The sequence below is a fragment of the Thamnophis sirtalis genome, unplaced genomic scaffold, assembly GCF_051295495.1.
Source record: "Thamnophis sirtalis isolate CommonGarterSnake01/CBP01778 unplaced genomic scaffold, rThaSir2_p1.2 scaffold_14, whole genome shotgun sequence".
Lineage (NCBI taxonomy): Eukaryota > Metazoa > Chordata > Lepidosauria > Squamata > Natricidae > Thamnophis > Thamnophis sirtalis.
The window spans coordinates 22,639,700-22,662,585 of NW_028261394.1; the positions used below are offsets into that span (position 1 = coordinate 22,639,700).

Genomic DNA, 22,886 nt, shown 5'->3' on the forward strand with positions numbered 1-22,886 from the left:
GTAATAAGTTTGTAAATGAAATAAAGCAATACTAAGCATGTCTTTATTTACTCCAAAATAGGATTTTATACCAAAAAATACATTAAAAAGTCCTCCTTTTGCCTGATTTTTTATGCCCTTATTTTATTTTTTATTTTTTTAATTGTTAGAGCAAATCTTTAATATAAATGTTTCTCCGAACTGCATTGGAAACACCTTCATTAAACCGGAACCAAACATCACTTTGCCCAACAGCTTTTCCAATTTGTTTTTCTACTGTATTTTTATCAAGTACTTGATCAGCTTCTAGGAAGAAAAAAGAAAAGAAAAAAATTGTATTGTAAGGGCTTTGGTGATCATAAAGTCAAAATGGATACTAGAACCACACAACTAAAATGTTCTCCCTTCTTTATATGACTTGCTTATAAACAAGAGGTGGTTGATTAGGCCTGCCTTAAACTGAGAACCAGAATGCCCAGGCTGGTTAAAGAAGACAGCTCTAACCACAATCAGGGATCAAAGTTTGCAGCCTGATGATTTCCTTGTCCTTAGATTCTTCAACTTGTTCTACCTGAAGGGGAGATTAAGGTTATTTTTTCAGCTCTGGAGGGGAACAATAGCAAAAATAACCCTAATTTACTAGTTTGATAGGTCAAGTTGGAGAACCCAAGGACAAAGAATCATCAAGCTGCAAGCCTTGATCACCAATCATAGTTAGAGCTGCCTTCTTTAACCAGCCTGAGCCATTCTCTAGTTCTCAGTTCAAGGCAGACCTGATCAAATCAGAAATCAAAGCAGAAAATCAAAGATATTTTTATATCATGTCCCTCACTGGGGGTGCATTCGTCACAATAAAAAAGCACAAGTAAAAACTGCAGAAAAACATTCAAGTCCGTATAACCACAATACATTTATAGTGACTGTAAGTTTAAGAACCACTAACTTAATGAGCTGAAGGGGCTTGCCAGCTTTTCATTGTTTTTGTCAGCACTTTATTAAGAATTTTAAAAGATTAAAGAAAACATCATGGAGGGGATTCAGGAAATGCTACTTTATGGTTGCAGAGGATATTGACTGCTGAAATCTCATCCACAACTTTCGCTGTCCCCGCTTTTGGAGACCACAGGGACAAGGTGGGCTTTCTGTTTTCCTGGGGCTGAGCAATCCTTTCACTTGTGGCCAAAGCTCAAAACAACTACAATTTCTGTGCTGCAAATTAAAATCACTTTCTAACCCAGTGAATGCTACTATGGCCAACCAAGGAAGCTAGAAAGGACTGGCTCTCTCCTATCATTCTCAGTAGGCTTTCATAACAGAGAGCAAGGGAGTATCACACCCTGTTGTCCCTGCAGAGGACAAAGAGCCCAGCCAACAACTCCTCTTCCCCATGAGGGCGCTCTCCTTGAAGAGACATTTAAATTCAGTCTGACGGGGGAGCTGAACCATACTTTAGCCCACCATTTCCCCAGACAGGATGTTTCCCTTCAGCCCCAATCTTACCTGGTGAAGGGGCTGCCTTTTTCTTGAGGATGACCTGGCCAAAGAAGTCTCTTTCTGGCTGGAGGAAGAGGGAAACAGAGATCATCGGCAACTACTCTTCCCTACCCCCCCCCCCACTCAAAAGCTTTACTCTTCTCAAAGAGCAGCACAAAAACAACAGGCTGCAGCTATTTCACAATCTCTGCCAGAACCTGGATGTCCACCAGGGCCCCCGGGGCATAAAGGAACCCAATTTGGTACCTTCTTTACTGAATTTCTCTCTACGTTTTTCAACAATAAAACGAAATGGGAAATTGACAGGGTACAAGGCTAAATTCAACTTTAGCTTCATGATCTCCATTCCCAAATACCCCCGAGACTCCATCTAGACCCCACTGTTGTTTCTAGGCAAAATGGGTGGCTTTAAGCTGATGCCTTGTTGGGAAACGTGCCACCCTGCCCAGAAAGCCAAAAGCCCCTCAGGTGCCCCTCAAGGGTTGGAACAAACTCTTCCTCCTTGGGTGAATCAGGGGTTATGACTGGTTCCTTACTTCATGGCCTTCATTTTGGCAGAACTGGTTCACCAACTGGCAAAATGGCCACTGATCTCTACAAGTAGCACCTTTACAAACTTGGATCTCTCCATTCTCCTCAGGACTACCATGTCAACACTTCCAAACTTGTCCTAAGCCTGTGGATACATCCTTGGCATGGCCAGGTTTTCTGAGAACTATATCAGTTCTGAGAACAATCTATATCAGCAACTTTGCTAGTCTGAGTGGATGAAAAATCACCAATAAAAAAAAAACTATACAAGTTTCTAGGGGGGCTGAAGTCATGTTTCTCATTCGCAATTTGTAATTTTTCATGAACCAGTTTCCTTACTTAGTGGATCTTCTGACAGCTCAGCAACTCCAGCTGCCTAGCAATGTATTCCAGAATCTTTAACCCTGCAACTCATATGGTCTCAGGCCAAAGAAAGTGTGGGGTTTCTTTTAGGCACACTTTTAGGCACACACACACAAGGCCATGCACGCTTTGGCCAAACTCTGCAATCCTGCACCATCCTGCCCCTCCAGCTCTTATATATGTTCATCACCTTTTCCTCAACTGTCGCTCTCTTCACAATTTGGTCAAGACTTTGCTCGTGGTTCCTGATCCTAGATTTACGGCACTCTCCACCTGTCCCCGTTTCACGGCTGGCCTCTGTGGGGAGTGACCTGGCCTCTAATGCCTGAGGGAGAGCAGAGAAACATTGGGGTGTTCAGTAGGGAGAAGAATGAAACAGGGGGAAAATTACATCAGTTTTACCAGAGCTGTATGTAATCTTGAACTGTTAGACTTAAAATTTAAATATTTATGATCAATTCCAAAACGCCCCCATTGTGTATTTTCTCCAAATTGTTTATTTTTTAAAAAGAGCAGATTAAAAGTATTTGTTCTCTTTTAATGCATCACAGATCACTTTGGACCTACACCTGGGAGTTAGTGGCAGATTTAAGAAATGGGATGGGCAAAAAAAAGATCCTTGCACTCCACCCCCACTTCCCAGGAAACATGGGGATGTTTCTTCTCAGAAGCCCTCAGGATATTTGTATCATAATGAATAATAATTCCATGGTGGGGAAAGTGGGGTGGGGATGGGCAGGTGCAGGTGCAGCCACCTGCTTTGGACTCTCTGTTTGCAAATGAGGCAATGAAACGAGAGCTTGGCTCTTCTGAATTGCCACCAAAGGCATCTCACACTTTGAGATCCGGTCCAAAGGTGCGTTTGTAAGGCGAGCATGGCGAACTGCTAACTCCTCAGAACAGGCCACCAAGCCAGCCAGCCAATGGTGCCCGGGGGCTCCCCAAGCGGAGGCAATACCTGGCGAGGGGTCTCCATCTGCCTCATCTTCTCCACTTGGATCTCTCGCGCAATGAGCTGCTTGGCCTGGTAAGTCAACGGTTTCCGAAACGGGAGATCAGGAAACCTACAAACCTCTTCCACATTCCTGGGGTTTGCAACCGAGGCAGCAGTATTATTGTAAAAGGAAACAAGACCCAAAGCATTAACAAAGCCAACCATCCCTTTCACACCCACACTTTTACTTGAATACAATTTGGCATTTGGATCACAACAAGGTTTTGTAAACCCTACTGAAATAGGAGCACAAGAGCTGGAAATACACCCAAACCTACACAATAAGGTCATTAGAGCCCTTCCTGCCCATATCCAGGAATCTTTGAGTTAATCCCTATGTATGTGAAATATTCCAGGGTGGGTCAACTGTGCAGCTGAACTGATGGAACAGACCCCAACCACTTTCAGATTCCAGCTATGTCATGTTGAACACAGCCTTTATAAAACTTTAGAAAACCAGAGGGATTTCTCCGCAGGGTTGGCTTTCCAGTCACCCTGAAACATCCTCAGGAAGCCTAGGGAACTAGGACTCAACCGTCCCATTTGCTAGCTTGAAATACCATTGGTGTATCTGAACATGAAGCATTTGATCAGCCGGTTCTTCTGCCCAGCAGCAACACCACTGGCATGTCTGATTTTCACAAGGGACCCAGCACTGCAGGCTACTCTTGCACCAGATGTTGCGTTTCCAGTGAGAACAATTGTGAAACCATGCAAAAATTACCTGCTTACCTGAAAAGGTAGTACTTACGGGTCAAGCTTATAGATGTACTGGCCTTCTGGAGTCCGCTCTTGATGGTAAGTAAGATTGTATGTCAGCATAATATTGATCAGCTGCGATAGCTGCTCCTTTTCCTTCTGACTGTACAGCTGTGTGTTCACCTAAGGAGGTAAGAAGAATGAATCATCCCAAGCTCCGTCTTCATTTAGCATTCTCCCACCATCCAGCTTCCGAGGGACTTGCAAGCAGGAGGCAGAGAACCACATCCCTTTTCCTTCGTCTCTCTCCAGTAACATTTGGGGAGAATTGTCCTCGATCTGGAGATAATGTAGAGGCTCCTCCATGCCTTCATCCAATTCTGTTTGAAAGCCGCTCTAGTTAGTTATTATGTCTTAAGGACATCAAAAGGGATCTGCTCGATCAGGCCAAAGCTCAAATTAGCCCAGTGTTTTGATTTTCACAGCAAGGAAACTGGTGGGATGCTTGAAGCAGGAGACAGAGGAGGCCAGGCCTCATCCCATGGCTGTTCTCCAAAACGGGCATTTGGAGGGATGTGGAGATATCATGGATTCTTCAGTACCAACAGGTTTTACCAAATCTTTCCTCCACTAAAGGCATCAAATTAATGGTCAATACTACAACTTACACAGAATGTATAATCATGAGGTTATGATTATTAGGTTACTGATTTACAATTATTTTTCATACCATATTAAAATTTGATTTTAAAAAATAGGAAAGTTCTGGAATTCAACAGATAGCTCAAAAATAGTTAACTATGAGAGGGACCTTGGAGTCCTAGTGGAAGATCAGTTCAATATGAATCAGCAGTCTGTGGCAACAGCCAGAAAAGTTAATACAAAGCTAATTGGTTCTATAAAGAGGCATAGAATCAAAATCATGTGAGATATTAGTACCACTTTATAAAGCCTTAGTAAGACCACACCTGGAATACTGAATCCAGTTTTGGTCAACACATTACAAAAAAGATGTTGAGATTTTGGAAAAAGTACAAAAAAGACAATTGAAGGCCTGGAGACTAAAACATGAAGAACGGTTGCAGGATTTGGGCTTGGTTAGTTTAGAGAAAAGAAAAACTAGGGGGGACATGATAGCAGTATTCCAGTATTTGAGAGGTTGCCACAAAAGGGGGGGGGGAGAGAGGAGAAACAATGATTGGAAACTAATCGAGGAGGGAAGCAACCTGGAATTAAGGAGAAACTTCCTAACATAAGGACAATTAACCAGTGGAACAGCTTGCCTTTGGAAATCGTGAGTGCTATATCACTGGAGGTTTTTAAGAAGAGACAGTTCTTCTGAAATGGTATAGGGTCACTTGTCTGAAATGGTATAGGGTCTCCTGCTTGAACAGAGGGCTGGACTAGAAGACCTCCAAGGTTCCTTCCAGTTCTATTCTGATTCTAATGTTTACTAAGGTTTAAACAATTGTTTCACCTATTATTATCAGTTAATCTTCAATTCGATTCAATCTGTGACTGGTAAAAACTTAACATTTCAAGCCCTAACCAAAGACCTAAGAGCTGTTAAGGTGGCATCTGAGTTTTAAGTAGGGTGGTTATTTTGCAGTCAGAATATTCAGGTAAAAAAAGTTACAAATTTCCATGTATCCAGGCAGCCCTTTGAGTATTGCTCCAAGGGCTCTTGCTACTATTTGTACAACCACAGATTTCTTCCTCCACAATCACTCAACTTCAATTTGCAAATCATGCTATTTCATTTTTTTCAAGCTTTTTTTCTTCAATTTGTGCATCACCCTGTATTGCAATATCAATGAAACACACTTTATTTCCATAATAATGATGTCAGATTTGCTGTGGACCAGATGTCTATCTGTTTGGATCTGAAAGTTCCACAGGATCTTGACCTGTTCATTTTCAAGAACTTTATCAACTTGGTGTTCCCAGTAATTTTTGCTGCATTCAACCCCAACTTTCTGGCAAAGCATTCAGTGTATGATTGGAAGGAGGGAGTCAATGGCTCCCAGCAGCCAGCTGGGAGTGATCTGGCTGAAGCACAGCTTCTGCAGGACAGCCCTGGGGCTTCACTTGGGAAAGCATACAGCGGCATCTGGTTAATGATGAACTGCCTTCTGTATCTGATCCGAGAACACATATGATAGCGATGGCTAACCTTTTTGTTGTCACGTGCCGAAAGCGTGTGGGCACCCATAATGCAATGTGCGCACCCCATCCCCTTCCTGCATGCACCCTCCTCCCGTGCATTCACGGCAGAGACCTAGAAACCAGCTGGTCAGAGGGGGGCACACGTGCATGCGTGGTGAAGCTGAGCGACGGCTCACCTGCCTGCAGAGAGGGCTCTGCGTGCCGCCTGTGCCATAGGGCAAAGGCAATGGCAGAGGAGGTTAGCCAGATTACTCATGAGGCGGCAGCCTTGTCCCTCTTGATGGGCTGCACCAGAAGCTGGCTATTTAGCACAGCAGACAGATGGAGACAATACTTGGAACAATGTATTCATTCCCTAGTTGTGTTTCCTGGTTGTTGTGATTCCTGCCTTGCTATGAATTCATTCCGTTTTGGTATCAATTTGATTTTGGATTGTGCCTTGTGAACTCTGGACTTTTCCTGCCTGTGAATCCTCTTGTGTTGTGGATTTAATTTTGCCTGGTGGATTTGTCTTGCTTGGGAAACGTTTGCTCTGTGGACTAGCATTGGTCTGCTTTTGGCTGGACTTAATTGGTTTTTTGTGAAGGGAATTGCTGAGCAATACCAAGACTAAGAAACCCACTAAACCACCGTTACATTTGTGTGTAAGTGGGACAGCATGATGTAATCAATTCTTGTTTCTCCAATGTAATCCACCCCTATAACACCTCAACCAAGAACGCTGGATCGAAAGTCAGTGACTGTGGATTTGAATTTGGATCTGGGTTTGGTACAGATTTTATCTCCAAAATTAGGCTTCTTGAAGCCCCAGGTTCTTCTGATTAATGCCATTTGCCGAGGCTGAGTGTGTAACATCATTCAGTTTCATGGGACAGGAATCAAAGGTGACCCATAGGTCCATGTCCTGAGAAGCTTTCCAATTAATAGTTTTAATTAATGAAATAAGTTAGGAGCCTGGGAGATAACAAAAGAGTTTCCTGGATACACTAATACCCAGGCAAAATGGTAGAGCCCTGGGCATCTGACGAAGGCCACAATGACATCAGAATGCCTCACATGTTGCAATGACACAATGTAACTAGCATCAATGATTAATAATTGCACCATTTGTGTCAGGAGGTGCATTATGGCACTTGTCCTACCCACCTGCCATAACAGACTGCAATTTGTATAACTGGGAAAGAATAACACTGTCCTTCCTAAATGGGCTGCCATTTTCAAACACCACCAAATGGGGGAAGGAATTGTTTTGTTTTGTTTTCTTACATGCAGACTTCAAAAACAGTTAACTCATGGCTTAGACCAGCCTCTGAAACTTGCCAAAGATAGGCCACACCACGCCAGGTTGCCAGGCAGAGCTCACTCAGAATCACAGAATGTTGAGAGCAATTGGGCAGCATCTTCCAGCACTGATAGATATATGTAACTGTTCAACAGTTGGAAGACTTCAGGGAATACATTACCAATATTTCTTGAGATTAGCATGGCAAGAAAAAAAGATGTTGCTAACATTTCCTGAGTTGATGGTTTTCCATTCATAGGAATATTTTTATTTGGGGGCTATAGCAATGTCGATCTTTGGACAGGTCTTAAGCAAGAGAATAATTGGCAAGGCAGGCTGGCACAAAACTGCCTTTCTTGGCAAGCAGCTCTCCATTCTTGCTTCAGCTGGCATCGTTTATCATCACTTGCCAGAATGCGTTGTAAATGCATTCATGCGTCTGTGTGCGCTTGTGCCTTTGAGTCATTGACTCCTGGTAACTGCCTGGATGGGTCCCTGCAGTTATCCTGGTGAGATCTCAGAAGTGGTTTGCCATTGTCTGCTGAGAGAAGCTGGCCCAAGATCTCCCAGCTGGCTTTGTGCCTAGGGCAGGATTACACCTCCACAAACTGGCTCTCCTTCATGCCTTGCAAAAGAGATCAAAGCAGGGGCTATGTCTTTGACCTAAGGATTTGATTCTTATTGTCTCTCTAGCCACTGTGTTGCTCGTTCAGCCAGTCCTGACCTATGAAACCCTTCCCATCCCCAGGAAAAAGTTTTTCTTACCGGTCTCAGTTTTGGTGAAATAATCTCCAAGAGGAGACAAAGGGCTTCAAGGGTAAAAGATTGAGGTCTGACACGACTGCGTGAGTTGGGTGCAATTCCAGAAATCATGGAATCTACCAAGTGATGCATCTGGGTCAGTTTTGATAGAGCCTGAGTGAGAAAAAGAACAGGAAACATTGGCAGGCAGGCAAAGTTCCAAAGAGATTTCGTCACCATCATGCAGAATATTGACAAAGAGTGCAATTTCTCCCAAAAGGCCGCGACAGGTTGGTTGGCTGTCAAAGTCTCCCTAAGAAGCTGCCTTCTACAGATGACACCCTTGAGGAAGAATGCAACGTCTGTTTGGAAAACGCGAACTTAGTTCAGAAAAACAGATGGGTGTGAGAAAGAAAGTCAAGATTACCCCACCCTGACTATCTTTGGTATAAAAGAGAAAGAAGGAAAACCGTTGGAAGGCTTTCATGATTATTATAATAAAATGAGGTTGTAATCTTTCTTATGGCCTTTGTTTCTTTCCCATTCTATCTCGAACGGTTGACACCAACTCAGTAGATCTTGCATTTAGGAGTTTTCTGCAGTTTTCTCTCTCAGACCTAAACTGAACTTGAGTCTGTCTGAATTTGCATACAAAAGTGTGATTTGTATTCCTAAACTATGACTGTTCATCTCCATAAGAGGCATATGAACTTTGAAACAGGTTCATCAGAAGCCAAAGAGAGGGAAGGGTAGTTCTCCACTTCATGATCATCGGGGGATTTTGTGAATCATGAAGGTGACCGATGCTAAACTCACTTTTTTGTTTTTCCTAGCCAGTCCCTGATGGTTTTCTCTCCATTCATACCTCATGTTGGCTGTGCGGATATGTCAGTCTGGGAATACTGGAAGCAGCAAAGAGCACGTGGAAAGAAACTGGGAGGAAGGGCAAGTATCTCATCAGCTGAAAGCTCTGGCTGCACAGGATTGCCTTGCCCAGCAGATCAGAGAAGCCAAGCCACTCCAAGGCCAAGCAGACCGAGTCCAAGCTGGAATCTTTCACCTTCATATTGAGGAAATTGTCATACAAGCCCTGCAAAAAACAGGGCCAGGGTGAAGCCAGCCACAACAGAAGTGTCCGAGACTAGACCAGACCATTGTGTAGATGGGATCTAGGACAATTAAACAGGGGAACATGGCTGCACCCACTCCACCGCAGGGTCCCCCCACAGCCAACCCATCACATTTATTCTTGGCTGCCCCCTGCCAGAGCCCCTTTCCCACCAATGGTCTGCCGGCACTCCAACGCAACCAACTCCTGGGTGATTTGCCTAGGCATCCTTGTCCCCTGCCAGGCCATAGCGCAGGACAAGTCACAGTGCATCCTTGGTTTGCTCTCAAGGAAATGGCATGATAAACGTGAAGGGCCCCGCTCGGAAAAGGGACTCTCAACCACGCCCCAACAGCTTCCCCAGCCAAGCACATTCTCTGTAGCTGCAGTGAAAATAAATATGTTGCAATCCCAAAACCCTCTTTAAAAGAAAGGGGTTTTCTTGTAATAAGTACCTAATCCTAACCTGTTGTGCAATTATTCTCCTAGTCAATACGTTTTCTTTGATCTTACTAGGATGATGTTTCTAATGGATTCCAGTATCTGCAAGAGCTGAATTTGGTACTGTAAGAGCTTTTTTGGCGTCTTCCCATAAAAGCAACTTACTTGAGCTTCATCCCTGAAGCATCTGTTGCCAATTCAAGGGAGTATCACCTCTGATAGAAAATGGAGTCTTGTCTCTGAGCAGGACACTCCTGAGAAAACACCCCTGGCTGAACTGAAGAGCACCTGGGCAACTGACAGCAGAATGGTTTTGCATGGACTGAATTCAACAGACCTTTCAAGATCGGGAAACCCCAGAAGAACTGTATTTATTGGTTGACTTTGTCTTTCGCCACAGAGCCCTGAAAAATAAAAGGCCCCAACTTTTCCAAGATCACCACATTTAGTAGAGTTGGAAATCTTGCTCTAAGATACCAGCCAGTGAAAAGTATAATTTTGGAGTGATGGTGGTGTAAAGATAATGGGTAATGTTATTTCATGCTTTTTTATTTTTGTGAAAATCGTTTTTCTCTCTCCCTCCCTCTCTGAGTCAACAGAACTCTTTCAGCAACCAAACACAATTGGTGAGATGGGGAGACAGGTTTGAACTGAGGAAATGAACTTAAATTCAACACTGGTAGGTACCTGGCTAAGCTTTTCATATTCCCCTGAAGAAACACTAAGGTGCAAAATGTGATGGAACTGCTGAGTGGAGGAACTGATGGCCGTCTGACCTGCGTCTCTGCCAAAGTCATCATCAGCTCCACTAAGAAGAAGGCTGGCTGGAAGGGAAGAGTCTGTTCCTAAGTTCTTCCTTGGCAAGAAAAAGAAAGCAATAAGAACAAAGGTTGGTTTCTTTGGGAGGAGCAAAAGAAAAGACAGTAAATGACATTTCTAGGTTATTTAAGGAACAGATAAAGGGCAGTCAATATCTTAAATAACGAATGAATGCTTTACCTTAGTAAAGTGGAGAAGCAGGAGTAGAAACCCCAAAGTAATAAATGTTTAAATACAGACTTATCTGCTCCCCAAGCATGGTAGCTGTGGCATGTTAATGTCTGGCACCTCAATAGAAAAATGCTCTCACACTGCACACAGAAGAAAGAGCAGGGCAAGAGTCTTGGCTTGAAGGATGCAGATCCAATTATCCAGTGACAGAATAATCATTTATGTCTCATTTAAAGCCAAGTTGTATCTAGCTTTCTTCAAATATCGTAATAAAGTGCATTCAATGTCATGTATATATTTTGCTATTTTCCATGCCAAAACAAGGTATTTCAAGGGCCTAAAGTCTCTTGGCGGAGAAATGGCCCCCCCTCAGTTGCTCCCGCTGAAGAGCCAGACGGTCAGATGGAGCCACTCTGGGTCTGGATGCTCCAGAGACCCCTGGCGCAGAGCCACCTCCCCCTGCGGAATCCTCCAATGGAGGGATGTCGTCATGTTCACCAGGTCTGCCAGCCAGGGGCGACATGGCCAGTAGGGGGCCACCAGATCCATCTCTGCTCTCTCTGTCACTAGCTTCCTCAGAACCCCAGGGATGAGGGGAAGGGGAGGGAAGGCGTAGAGAAGACTGGCCAGCCATCTGCAGCGAAGAGCATCTGCATCCACTGCTCCACTGTCGGGAACCTCGAGATGAAGCTTGGCAGCTGGGTGTTCGACGGGGTTGCGAAGAGATCCACTGTCAGGTGGCCGAACCTCCTGCAAATCTGCTGGAAGACACTGGGATGGAGTTGCCATTCTCCGTTGTCAAATATCTCCCTGCTGAGCAAGTCCGCCTGCTGGTTCTCTACCCCGGAGATGTGCTCTGCCCTGATCGATCGGATGTTCCTTTCCGCCCAGTTCCCCAGCCAGAGGGCCTCGTTGCGCAGGGCCTTGAATGCGTGCCCCCCTGCTTGTTCACGTGGGCCTTGGCTGCCACGTTGTCCATCAGGACCAGGACGTATGGTCGGACACTGTTGCCTTGAAGTGTCGCAGAGCCAGAGGGATGGCTCTGAGCTCCAGCCAGTTGATGTTGTTGTGCAGGTCCGTTGGAGTCCAGGGGCCCTGGGCTCTTTGGGACTCCAGGTGCGCTCCCCAGCCAAATAGGCTCGCGTCCGTCGTGAGCACCTTCCTTGCTGGCTCCCTGAATAGGGACCCTCTGCCTAGAGCTAGAGATAGCCACCAACGGAACGAGAGGAGCACCTGGGGTGTCACGAGAACCTTGAAGATCACGTCGCTCGTCCTGCCTCTCTGGTGCGAGAACAGGAACCACTGGAGTTCTCTGGCATGGAGACGGGCCCAGGGCATGATCCCAATGCATGAGATGAATTTCCTGAGAAGCCTGGAAAGAAGAACTACATGGACAGAACGAGACTTACGGATCTCCTGAACCAGCTGAACCAGCGAAAACCTGAGGAACCTACGATGCTCAGGGGCGATCCTGATGTGTAAATAGGCCTCCGTGAGATCGACTGAGGCCAGAAAATCCCCCTGTCAGATACCTTCTAGGATGGACTTGAGAGAAGCCATCTTGAACCTACGGTAAACCAATCTGGAGTTGAGTAATTTGAGGTCTAAGATGGCCCTCCACCCCCTTGAACTCTTGGGCACTAGGAACAGGTTAGAATAAAATCCTGATCCCCTCTCTCCCTCTGGAACCAACTCTACTGCCCTGATGGCCAGCAGGTGTTGGATGGCCTTGCCCAGGAGGGCCCGCTTGGCTGGATTCCTAGAGGAGGTGAAGGTTCGGAACCTATTCGGGGGCTGCGAGTGGAACTCCAGTTGAAGCCCGAGCCTAACAGTCTGGAGGACCCACTCATCCGAGGTGATGCGATCCCAGGAATCCGTGAATAAAGAGAGGCGGCCGCCAATGGGGTGATCCAGAGGCAGATCACTTGAACCTGTGGAAGGGTCGTCCCCCCCCCTTCCTTCGAAAGGGCCACTTGCCCTGCAGTTGGCTTCTGAATCTGTCCCTGGAAAACTGCCTATCCCCCTGTCTGGGAAATCTGGGTGCAGTGTACCCCTGTTGCTGGAACTCTGACTCAGGTGGACAATAGGATGCTCTTCTGGGGTAAGGAGTCTGTCGGTGCTCTGACCGCCTGGTCGTGGCCGGGAAGACCTTATGCTTGTTCTTGTCTTCCACAAGAATGGGATCCAGAGATGAACCAAACAGCTTGTCCCCGGTATAATCTGCTCTTGCCAGGTGCCATTTTGGCTGGGAATTTGCCTGCCAATGACGTAGCCATAGCAGGCGTCTGGATGCTGCTGCGGAAGATAAAGCTCTAGAAGAATACTTTACCACATCCTGGGTGGCGTCCGCTGAGAACTGGGTGACTGCCATTACTTTGGTGATGTCCTGCAACAGTCTCACGTCTGAAGCCGGAGTCCTGTCCCACAGCTGCTTCAGTCATAGCAAGGTGGATCTGTTGAAAAAGGAGGCAGCCGCAGCCGCCCTAATTGCCCATGTCACTGCCTGAAAGGTCTTCCGCATTACCATCTCTGCTTTCTTATCCTCCGCTTTGAGGCAGTTAGAGATGTCTCCAGTCACCACCACGGAAGCTGAAGCCAGGTTAGCAACTGGAGTGTCCACTGGAGGTACCTGTAGAGCTTGGGCAAAGGCAGCATTAAGTTTATAGAACCTGCGGTCATTGCTCCCTGGGTTGGGGAAAGAACCTGGTCTAACCCACTGGGACTTAAGCACCTCCAAAAACAGGTCTGGGGTAGGAATCTCTTCCTTCTCCACCTGGGGCCTGTGGAAGGGCCTCTTCTTGTCTCCCCCCCCCCCCCCCCGCTTGTGCCAGGGGTGACAGCTGCTGGGCTGGGCTCTGGATTGTTGTTCGGGTCTTCCGTGGCCTTGGCCTTACGTAATAAGGAGCTAAACAAGGAGGGAGGGAAAAGACCGTGATATTGGGTGCCTCAGGGACCTGGGCGTCCTCGTCCTCTGAAAACCCAATGTCCTTCAATTCCCCCTCCTCTAGAGCCGAGCCCTTGCTGGCAGTGAAGAGAGAGGATGACCTGGTCTCTCTGGGGGCAGATGACCTGGAATGGTCCTGATGACCCCTGGGGTTACCCTGGGAAGTCTTTCTTCTGGAACCCTGGGACTGGTGCTTCATCCCTGTGGCTATCCCCTGTGCTATGGCTAGAACTTCCTGAAAGCTCTCAGGAAGTTCTGGGAGAGAGGGATGAAGATCTAGGGGTTGCAGAAAATCGCCTGAGCCTGGTGATTGTGGGGCCAGCCGGCACCTGGAAGGGCTAGGAGCTCTGTGCCAGAAGGGATCCCCCCGTACCCCCGAAGGGTGGGCAGGTGATAAGGGGGGGCGATAGGGAACTGCGCCCTCTGATATAGCCCCCTGGGAATCCCAGGGAATCAGGCTGGGCCTCCTCCAGTGTGGGAAGCCTGCGGGGGGAGCAAGATCTGGAGGGCGACAGACTGATAGAGTCCCTAATCCTCCTCTTGGAAGCCCTGGTGACCCGCACCTCCTTGCTGAAGGTCTCCCTCCTTGCGGCCCTGGAGGTGCTCTTCTTGGCGGAGGACCTCCCTCTGGTGATTAGGGGAAAACCCCTGGAGGTCCTTGCCGCCTCCACCATTCTACTCATGGTTGCGTTCACCACCTCCTCCTTCCTACCGGCCTCGGCTCGACTGTGCGTCCTGCCGCTTTAAGGCTCCGCGCCTTCACAAGCTTGCCGCCGATCTGTGGCCCGAACGACAGCCCACCGCCAAACTCTGGGCCCTCCCCAGATTACCGGCGGAGTTCAGGCCTCCCTCAGGCTCTGGTGGTAGTTTCTGGGCGCCCGCAGCGTCCGTAACCAGGCACGCCAACCACGCGCCCCACTCACATACTTTAAGATGGTTGCGATCCAAGATGGTGACCGCCAAACCTGCAGTCAGAGTTCTCCGCTCCGATCCTCGGGAAACGCTGGGAGGATGTCCTCTGCTTCTGCCTCATGCGATCCCTCGATGCCTGGATCTCCTCGGAGCTCGTGGCTAGGTAAGGGCTCCCCTCCCCGCAACCATCGGGCCGCTTGGGGCTTGTGCTAGAGAAGCGGCAAGGCTCTAGGGCTAGCAGCAGGCGAAGCACGGATGAGGAGAGGTGATCCAAACAAAGGAATTAGTCTGTTGAAAAGATCTTTGAAGTGAAGGGAGAGTCAGGAAAAACACTCCTTCTGGGCCGAGGACTGAGGTTAATCTGGGAAAGTCAGGAGGAGCAGAGGTGTGGCCTCAAGATTTACCTTAGTCTCCGGGCAAAAGGGTTGTGTTAATACCAGTTGTGACTCCTCCCATGCCTCACTTCAGAGACGGGAGGGGATACAGGGGTAAAGTTCAGACGCCATAAAGTGGAAATCAGTTTTGGCTCCGCAGAAGAACATGCCAAAATGTTGATCCTAATAAATGAATGGATTTCTTTAGAACGTTGTCTCAAGGTTCGTAAATTAATTAGGTCATATTTTGGAAACTTCACACAGTTACCCCGTGCCATGCTGATTTAGCCACTTTTGTTTTAAAACATCTTGAGATCTGTATTGGACAGCTCTGGATACAAAGTTGAAAAATTTCAGCAAAACCTGTTTCATGGACCTCAGAAACAATGATTAAGAAAGAATGTCAAAGTATTAAAAATTAAAGGATTTTTCAGAGAATCAAGATTAAAAAAGCCAATTTTGTAAATACAGCCTACTAAAAACTGGACGCATGACTGGGTTTGCTTTGATCCATATGGATAATGGAGGTTCTTATTTGTTCCCCAGCAATAATGGATGATTTATATTGTGCATCTTCCTACACTTACTCCAACTGCCATCCTGGCAAGGTAGGTTGAGCTGCAAGAGCACATCTGGCTCAGGCCCACTTCATTGAGGTTGTAGGCCTGAAGAGGGTCTTTTTGGTCTCCAGGTCAATCTTCTTAACCAGCACACAATGGTTGCAATTGGTCTCCTTCTGTCTCAGTTGAATGAGACACAAGAGCAATTCTTTCTCACCTCCGCACTTTGGGCAGCTGGAAGATCTCCTGCCAGATGGAAAACAGCCCTTTGTTCCGGTCCTTTAAGCCAACTGTTGCAGTCTGAACTGTCCTCACATTCAGCTCTTTCTTCCCTCGGCTATACAGGAACTTGAATAAGAGGAGACTGGGTCACATGGGGTGAAATGGAGAAGGGAAGGCAAGTGTCAAGATTCTGATCATGACCAGCTTAGCTCAGGAAGAATCTGAGCAAACAAAAGACACCAAGTTCATCTGTCTGAGAATCTTTTACCAAACAGGCAAACTTCTACTCCTTATGGATATGCAGCAATGTTTGAGTTCGGCGCCTGCCTTTTAGAGCTGCATATCTGGTTCTCAAGCAGCACATTTTTATAGTGGCCCAACAGTATCACAATAGTGAAGTGTTTATGCATAACCTTTTAAATAAGAAGATATGAGCATGGTGATGAAACAATAATAGAGCATTTGTATGGCATTAAATCCCTGCTTTCAACTTACAAGATGGGGGAAAACGGAATCTGCCAATAATGTAACTAACCTGCAAAGTGTTAATACAAGAGCGAATGTCATTGTCGGTCTTCTCACACAATGTTGTGAGTGCCCCAATATCAGCTTTCATGCCCTGTAGTATGGCAATCTGAAATGCATAAGGATGGGCATTATGCTGCTGCACAGATGGCTTTGCATACACAAAACATATTAGCAACGTTTTTTTATTACATAATAATAAGATAGCATAAGAATAAGTAATTAGCAAAATCCTGACTATTGCTTGGAGCAAAAAACTTTTAGACCAGTATTGTTTCTATCTAGCTTTTGAACATTAAGAGTAACAGATACGTCAATCTTCTAACATGGGAGAACCATCAATGAGATGTCCCTTCTGATATTATTGGCCACAGAAGGATCAGAGGAACTTCCTTCCACAGGATTAAACAAGCAAGTAGAAACCAGGTATATTCTGCAACTTGCAGAGACTAGGGGGCTTGCAGGCTAAAAGGGAAAATAATTTAATCAATTATTTCCACACTTTTCTGTACTGGTAGTCCCAGACTTACAGCCATTCATTCAGTGATTCTTCAAAGTTACAATCACACTGAAAAAGTGACTTATGACCATTTTTCACACTTATGGCTGTTGCAACATCCCCATGGTCCCATGATCAAAATTTGGATGCTTGACAACTGGTTCATATTTATGATGGCTGCAGCATCCCAGAGTCATGTGATGGCTTTTTATAACATGACAAACAAGGTCAGTAATAATTCACTTAACTGTGGCAAGAAAGGTTAAAAAAATGGAGCAAAAGTTACTTAAGAACAACCTCATATAGCAACAGAAATGTTGAGCTCAATTGTGGGCGAAGACTACTGGTACTGTCTGGGTCAAAGACCAAGCAGGTCTATCTTTTGATGCTTACTCATACAATATTCTTACTGCAGACAAAATGATCACAAAAAAGGAAATAAAAAAACCATGCGGTTGGGTGTGCTTGCCTCATGCAGCCTCTGGACCAGCCTAGACTGCAAAGTTAAAGGAAAGTGGAGAAGAAAAGCTTGCTGCTTCAGAAGCCGCAAAGCAGGAACGTATCTGAAAAACAGAAGGGAAAAATATGCACAAAGACGGAAAGATATGAAAACATCCAAAACAGAGGAATGGCTGGTGACAATAACAGTATTTGACAAATGGTAAAAATGACTTTTTGATTAAGGAAAGGACATTTGTGACCAGAAACCCCCTTATGGCCTTTCTGCTGAAAACCCCAAAAATGAACTGGTTATTTAAGATTTGATGATTAGAAAGGATAAAATATGGGAAGAAGAAAATTACGATGTAATGTTAAAGAGGAAGAACAGATGATAAATTTATCTATTGTAAAGATGTGTGTGCTCTCACATATACTCTCCCAAACACAATCTCTTACTGGTCATTGCAAATGCAGATGATTGGCCGTAGCAGAAGCCCACTTTGTCTTTTGCTCTTTGCCCCACTTGGTCGGTCTTCAGATTCTGTCATCCCAGCTTTCTGGTTGATTATGCTTAACAGCACATTGATAGATGCCTGAAAAGATAAAAAGGGCCAAAATAATTGCAGGGATAGCACAGGGGGCCAGAAAACTCTGAGAAGGGTCATCCTGAATCAATCTAGTTGAACACTACATCACTAACCAGTCATATCACAAGCAAGAAGAAGGTAGAGCTAAAGCTCCCCAGATGATATCCTACGCCCCTGGACATGGAGACTATTTCATCTGCCATAGTTTCTACCCATAAAATCATAGGGCAAAAGAACCTTGGAGGTCTTTTCTTTAAAATCTCCAGTGATGGAGCATCCACAACTCCAGAAGGCAATCTTCTCCACAAACCAATTGTTCTCATTGTCAAGAAATTTCTCTTTAGTTCTAGGTTGGATCTCTCTTTAACCAGCTTCCACCCATTACTTCTTGTCCTGCCCTCAGGTACTTTGGAGAATAACTCCTTCCTCCATGTGATTGCTCCTCAGTTATCATGTCACCCCTAATCCTTGAGTAGACATATCTAGTTCCCTCAGTCATCCATCATGTGGTTTAGCCTGCAGACTTTGTTGCTTTTCCCTGCAGTCCATCTAGGGTCTTAGCATTTGTTTTTTGTATTGTGGTAAACAGAATCGGACAAAATTGTTAAAATATTTCTAAACAGAAACTCAGAAAACATGCTTCACTGTTGCCTCTACTGTTCCTTTAGCATATCTTAACATGTTCATTTCAATAAAAAATATTATTCTTTGGGGAATTTTTTTGAATATATTGGATGATGGACCGACCATATGCGGCCACTCTCCCACATATGGTATAAGTAGTCCTTGCTTAACGAACATTCACTTTACAACCATTTGAAATTACAATGGCACTGAATGTGTGCTTTATGGTCTGTAAAGAACCGGGAGCCACCATCAATGGCTGTGTCTTCCACTCAGAACCATGACAGCAGGTTGGTCTCCGCATTCCATGGTCACCAAAATTCACCATGTTTTTGGCCTATTCCAGCAGAAAATACCAATTCAAATGAATAGGTTTGTTTAACACTGCAAATGCTCTATAGCCAGTCCTCATTTAGTGACTACTTCTGTTTGCAACTATTTGCAAGCCTGACAGTAATAAACATACCCATGTTTATTTTCTGGGTAGGTCTTATTTTTGGGGAAATACGATACTAAATGCATCCGTCTGGCTGACGATCTTAACCCGGGTTTATTTTCGGGATAGGGCTTATATTACGAGCATCCCGAAAAATCATACTAGAGCTTATTTTCTGGTTGGGTTTTATTTTCGGGGAAACTTGGTAGTAAAAAGGATTTATGATATACTTATGCCCACATTTCTGTGCTGAATAACAACACATGCCTGGGTGGGAGCATTGCTACATAAGAGAACTTCATGTAAACGAGACAGCAGCAACCAGCAATCTTCAGTGTCTCTCAGTCATGGGGTTTGCTTAGTGACCATTGGGACCAATTGCAGTTGCCAAACAAGGACAGAGTATACGCCATTTGAACACTGGAACACAATGTCTCTTGTTCTGTGTGTGAAATACTCAAAACCATTTCATCCTAGCAAACAAGGGAAGGAAAATGGAAAACTCCAGGTGGGCCACATCCTAAGCAGAAGAACAAATGTATCCATATGGAGAATAAAGCCCCTCCTTTAAAAAGGATTCTTTTAAAAAAGATTCACAGAAATCTTAAGATGGAGGAAGCTAGATGTGTTCATCCTTGAGAGGAGAATGTGGATGGACCAAAATTATTTCAAAGGGACTCACATAGAAGGTCAAGCTCTCTCACATCATTAGGATTGACTCAGCCTTCCGTCCTTCCAAGATCGGTAAAATGAGGACCCAACTGTTGCAGGCAAGAGGCTGACTCTGTGAACCTCCTAGAGAGGGCTGTAAAGCACCGTGAAGCGGTATATAAGTGCTATTGCTAAGTGCGATTAATTGCAGAATACAGAAGAACTGTCTGATAAATCAGCCAAGATTCCCTTACCATTGGAGCACCGTCTATCTCATCAATGACCAAGCAGTTGGGCTTCTCATTGGCCCCCAGCACCGATTTCATCTGAGTGGCAGCCTCAATTTGCGTTTGGAAGATATCTGGGCTACGGTCATCACTGAAATAAACATTCTGGGTTAAAAGTAGTGAAGGAAGGGCTTCGTATAACGGTTGCCTCACAAAGAGCCAGACTGGAGGCGCCTTGTCAGCAGCAGGAGTAAGAAAACATTTGAGCACAGGGTGCATGGAGTTCAGGGCAGCAAGCACAGCTGCAGATGGGATGGCTGCAGTTTTGCACCTGGTCCTGGGTCAGCGCAGCCGTGGCTTCAACCAGTGGGGTAGTTTTTCCTGTTATGTGAAAATCCTTCTAAGGGAAGCAATGCTGTGTTCCCTACTCTTCGGGTCCATGTCAGCCGGATCTCCAGAGTCTGGTTTACAGCTTGCTTGCCCTCAGCTGCCATAGAAATAGGGAGGTTTGCACCCATCAACTGAGTGGAGTTGTTTGGGCTTTTCCAAGGCCAGCCATCCTAGGCCTCTGGAGGCACACAGCATCTGCTGAAGGTTTTCCCATAACATCATATTGGATGCTGATTGGTCTTTCTTGTCTGGACCCTGGGGGGGAGGGGTTTGGGGTGACTTTCAATGTGTAACTTTCAAGTTTTTTTCCCAGATCTTGCCTTGCTTTTGCTGCTCTCAGTGCATTGTTAGTAAAAGTACCTCTTCTCTTAATCCATGAAGTCGGGGGTTTTCTTTCTTAGGATTTGAATGGAGGCAGACCTGACAGGGTCTATTTATCAACCTCAAAAGAGGAGAGCAGGTACTCACATGGACACCTGGCAGACCAGAGGGAAGGCAATGCCTATGCACAGTTAAATCAGAGATCAACACATCACAGAAAAGAAACATGCCTGAGTTTGACTGGAGCTCAGGTGTTTAGATTGGTTTATATATTAAGCATGTTCTAAGCATGTTCCAGGACTCACCACTGCCCAGCGGTTCTGTCTGACTTCATTAATGCTGGAAAAAAGGAACTACGACTTACCTGGCATTCATTTCCACCACGTTATATCCAGCATGCTTTGCAATGACGTGAGCCAGAGTAGTCTTCCCCAAGCCAGGTGGTCCACAAAGGAGAGCAATCTACAAGCAGAAGAAAAGTGATTTAATCATTTAAATCACTCATTGCTGCTTAGCGTGGTGTAAAAAAAATCAATAGTATGGAGGGGAAAGGATTGAATAAAGAAGCCTTTATAGCCCTCGATGCCCAGGGGCATTATTCATATAGACAGAAGGCGCAAGATGCAGAAATGCATCTGCAACAGGTGTGAATGTTGAAACCATGTACCCTAAACTATCAGCTATTAATTTTTAGGGGGCATCCACCAGCAGTACCAAGTCTCATTGGCACCCAAATATTAAGGGCCCTGCAGTCCCTTCTTTTCTTATCCAGGAAGGGGATGAAGCCGTTCCCAAAGATTTTCTGCCTGGCTTGGAGGCTAAGACAGATGCAAAATGGAAGTGGAAGAGCAGCAGTAAAATATGCCAATAAGACAAAATTAGATGTGCAAGCTTCCGTTTGATGTGTATCTGAAAAAAACCCACTGGATCTGGAATTCAGATCTAACTTTTGCTGTGAGTTCACCGCTCCTTGGCAACTTTCAGCTCGCAAGACAGGAATTCTGGTCAAGAACAGATAAGCTTAAAATGATCTGACTAACCTGAAGTACAAAGGTTATGCTTTCAACTGAGTCTTTGCCAGTGACCTGCTTCCTCACCTTGCATTTTGGTCGATTGTGCTGATCCAGTTCAGACTCCAAGACCTCCTCTGTCACCTGTGCTTTGGTCTTCCACCTGGTTCCCTGGTCTTTGGAAGGCTTGAAAGGAAGGTGGGTCCCGGAGTGCAGTGGGGCCTTCCTGCAGGGTTTCTCCTTCCCAAACACCAGCACATCCCACAGCTTCAGCCATTTCAGGAGGCACCGATTTGTGTACTGAAGTCAAAGGTGATGAAGGTGAAATGGATGAAACTCCAGGGATACACAAATTACATAAAAACTCGGACCAAACTATTCAAACAGGTGAATGTGACAGACCTTGTTTTGGTGGCTGCGAGTGGCCTGGAACCTTTTTACTCTTTCTACACTCAAAGGAATATTGGAAAAAAAACATGTGATTTGTCCATCTTTCTGTCAGCAGGACAGTTCTCCAAAAACAGATCAGAAAGATTTTAGCCCGTGAGGTAAAAGTAAGATACAACTAGGACATATATGCTGCCTGCAGTGTGCTTCTCAAGATAGAGATACACATGACACAGAAACAGCCTGAAAGTCTACACTTATGCACATGCACAAGACATTACTTGTTACCCAGGGGAAAAAAAAACAGCCTTCCAGTCATCACTGCTAGTGAAAATCCTGGAAGGAAACGATAGGCTAGGCCTATCTCATTTAAATTTGATGTCTGATTCAAAATTATCTGCTTTCACAACTAGAATATAACCTGGTTCACCTGTGACATTGCAATCACAGTGTTTTCTTTGTTCTGGGAACTCCTCAAAGGTCTGAAGAAACAATTTCCTACTGAAGCAAATTACACTGTCCATATAAATTTTTCTTCTGGTTCTGAATGTACATTGTCTGCATTAATGATTTCCACCCTGGGAAATTTCAGCTCCCAGAATTCTCAACAGTGGCCATGCCAGTTACACTCACATTCCTGGAAACTAAATGGGAGAATGTTGGTCTAAACATTCAATAACTGCAAGAAATTTAAGTAGGAGGAAGAAAAATAGTGATGAGGAAACACCTCCTGTAATGAGCTTTCTCGGAGCAGCTGCTTCTATTGCTTTATTTTACACTATTCCATTTTGCTTTTACTTTGCTCCAGTTTTTTAATCTTAATTTTTAAAATTCCTTACCACTTGCATGAATCTTCTGATACATACAGAAATCAGACTGAAGGACACAAATGCACTAAACATGTGGAGGAGGAATAAAAGGCAGGCTATCATTCTGCCTTTTCATCTGCCTGCTTCATCCAACCCCTTAAATAGCTGGAAGTCAAGCA

The 22,886-nt window shown here is 45.3% G+C and overlaps 1 protein-coding gene across 8 annotated transcripts in view; it reads right to left on the minus strand.

The window, feature by feature from the left end:
• Positions 1 to 26: 26 nt before the first annotated feature.
• CHTF18 (chromosome transmission fidelity factor 18) overlaps positions 27 to 22,886 on the minus strand; it is a 40,619-nt gene continuing 17,759 nt past the window's right edge. For 3 of the 8 annotated variants that reach the window (XM_014064923.2, XM_014064922.2, XM_014064921.2), the window contains exons 8-22: positions 21,599 to 21,811; positions 20,866 to 20,963; positions 19,818 to 19,941; positions 17,722 to 17,858; positions 17,294 to 17,387; positions 16,336 to 16,434; positions 15,796 to 15,926; positions 10,486 to 10,654; positions 9,115 to 9,339; positions 8,274 to 8,423; positions 4,113 to 4,243; positions 3,326 to 3,452; positions 2,558 to 2,692; positions 1,480 to 1,537; positions 27 to 285 (exon numbers count right to left, since the gene is read on the minus strand). In XM_014064923.2, the coding sequence (XP_013920398.2) occupies positions 146 to 285; positions 1,480 to 1,537; positions 2,558 to 2,692; positions 3,326 to 3,452; positions 4,113 to 4,243; positions 8,274 to 8,423; positions 9,115 to 9,339; positions 10,486 to 10,654; positions 15,796 to 15,926; positions 16,336 to 16,434; positions 17,294 to 17,387; positions 17,722 to 17,858; positions 19,818 to 19,941; positions 20,866 to 20,963; positions 21,599 to 21,811 (2,031 nt within the window). In that variant the 3' untranslated portion in view covers positions 27 to 145. Of the gene's footprint in view, positions 286 to 1,479; positions 1,538 to 2,557; positions 2,693 to 3,325; positions 3,453 to 4,112; positions 4,244 to 8,273; positions 8,424 to 9,114; positions 9,340 to 10,485; positions 10,655 to 15,795; positions 15,927 to 16,335; positions 16,435 to 17,293; positions 17,388 to 17,721; positions 17,859 to 19,817; positions 19,942 to 20,865; positions 20,964 to 21,598; positions 21,812 to 22,886 lie in introns of those variants that run through there. The other 5 variants (XM_087728982.1, XM_087728983.1, XM_087728985.1 and 2 more) reach the window with 5 other exon arrangements.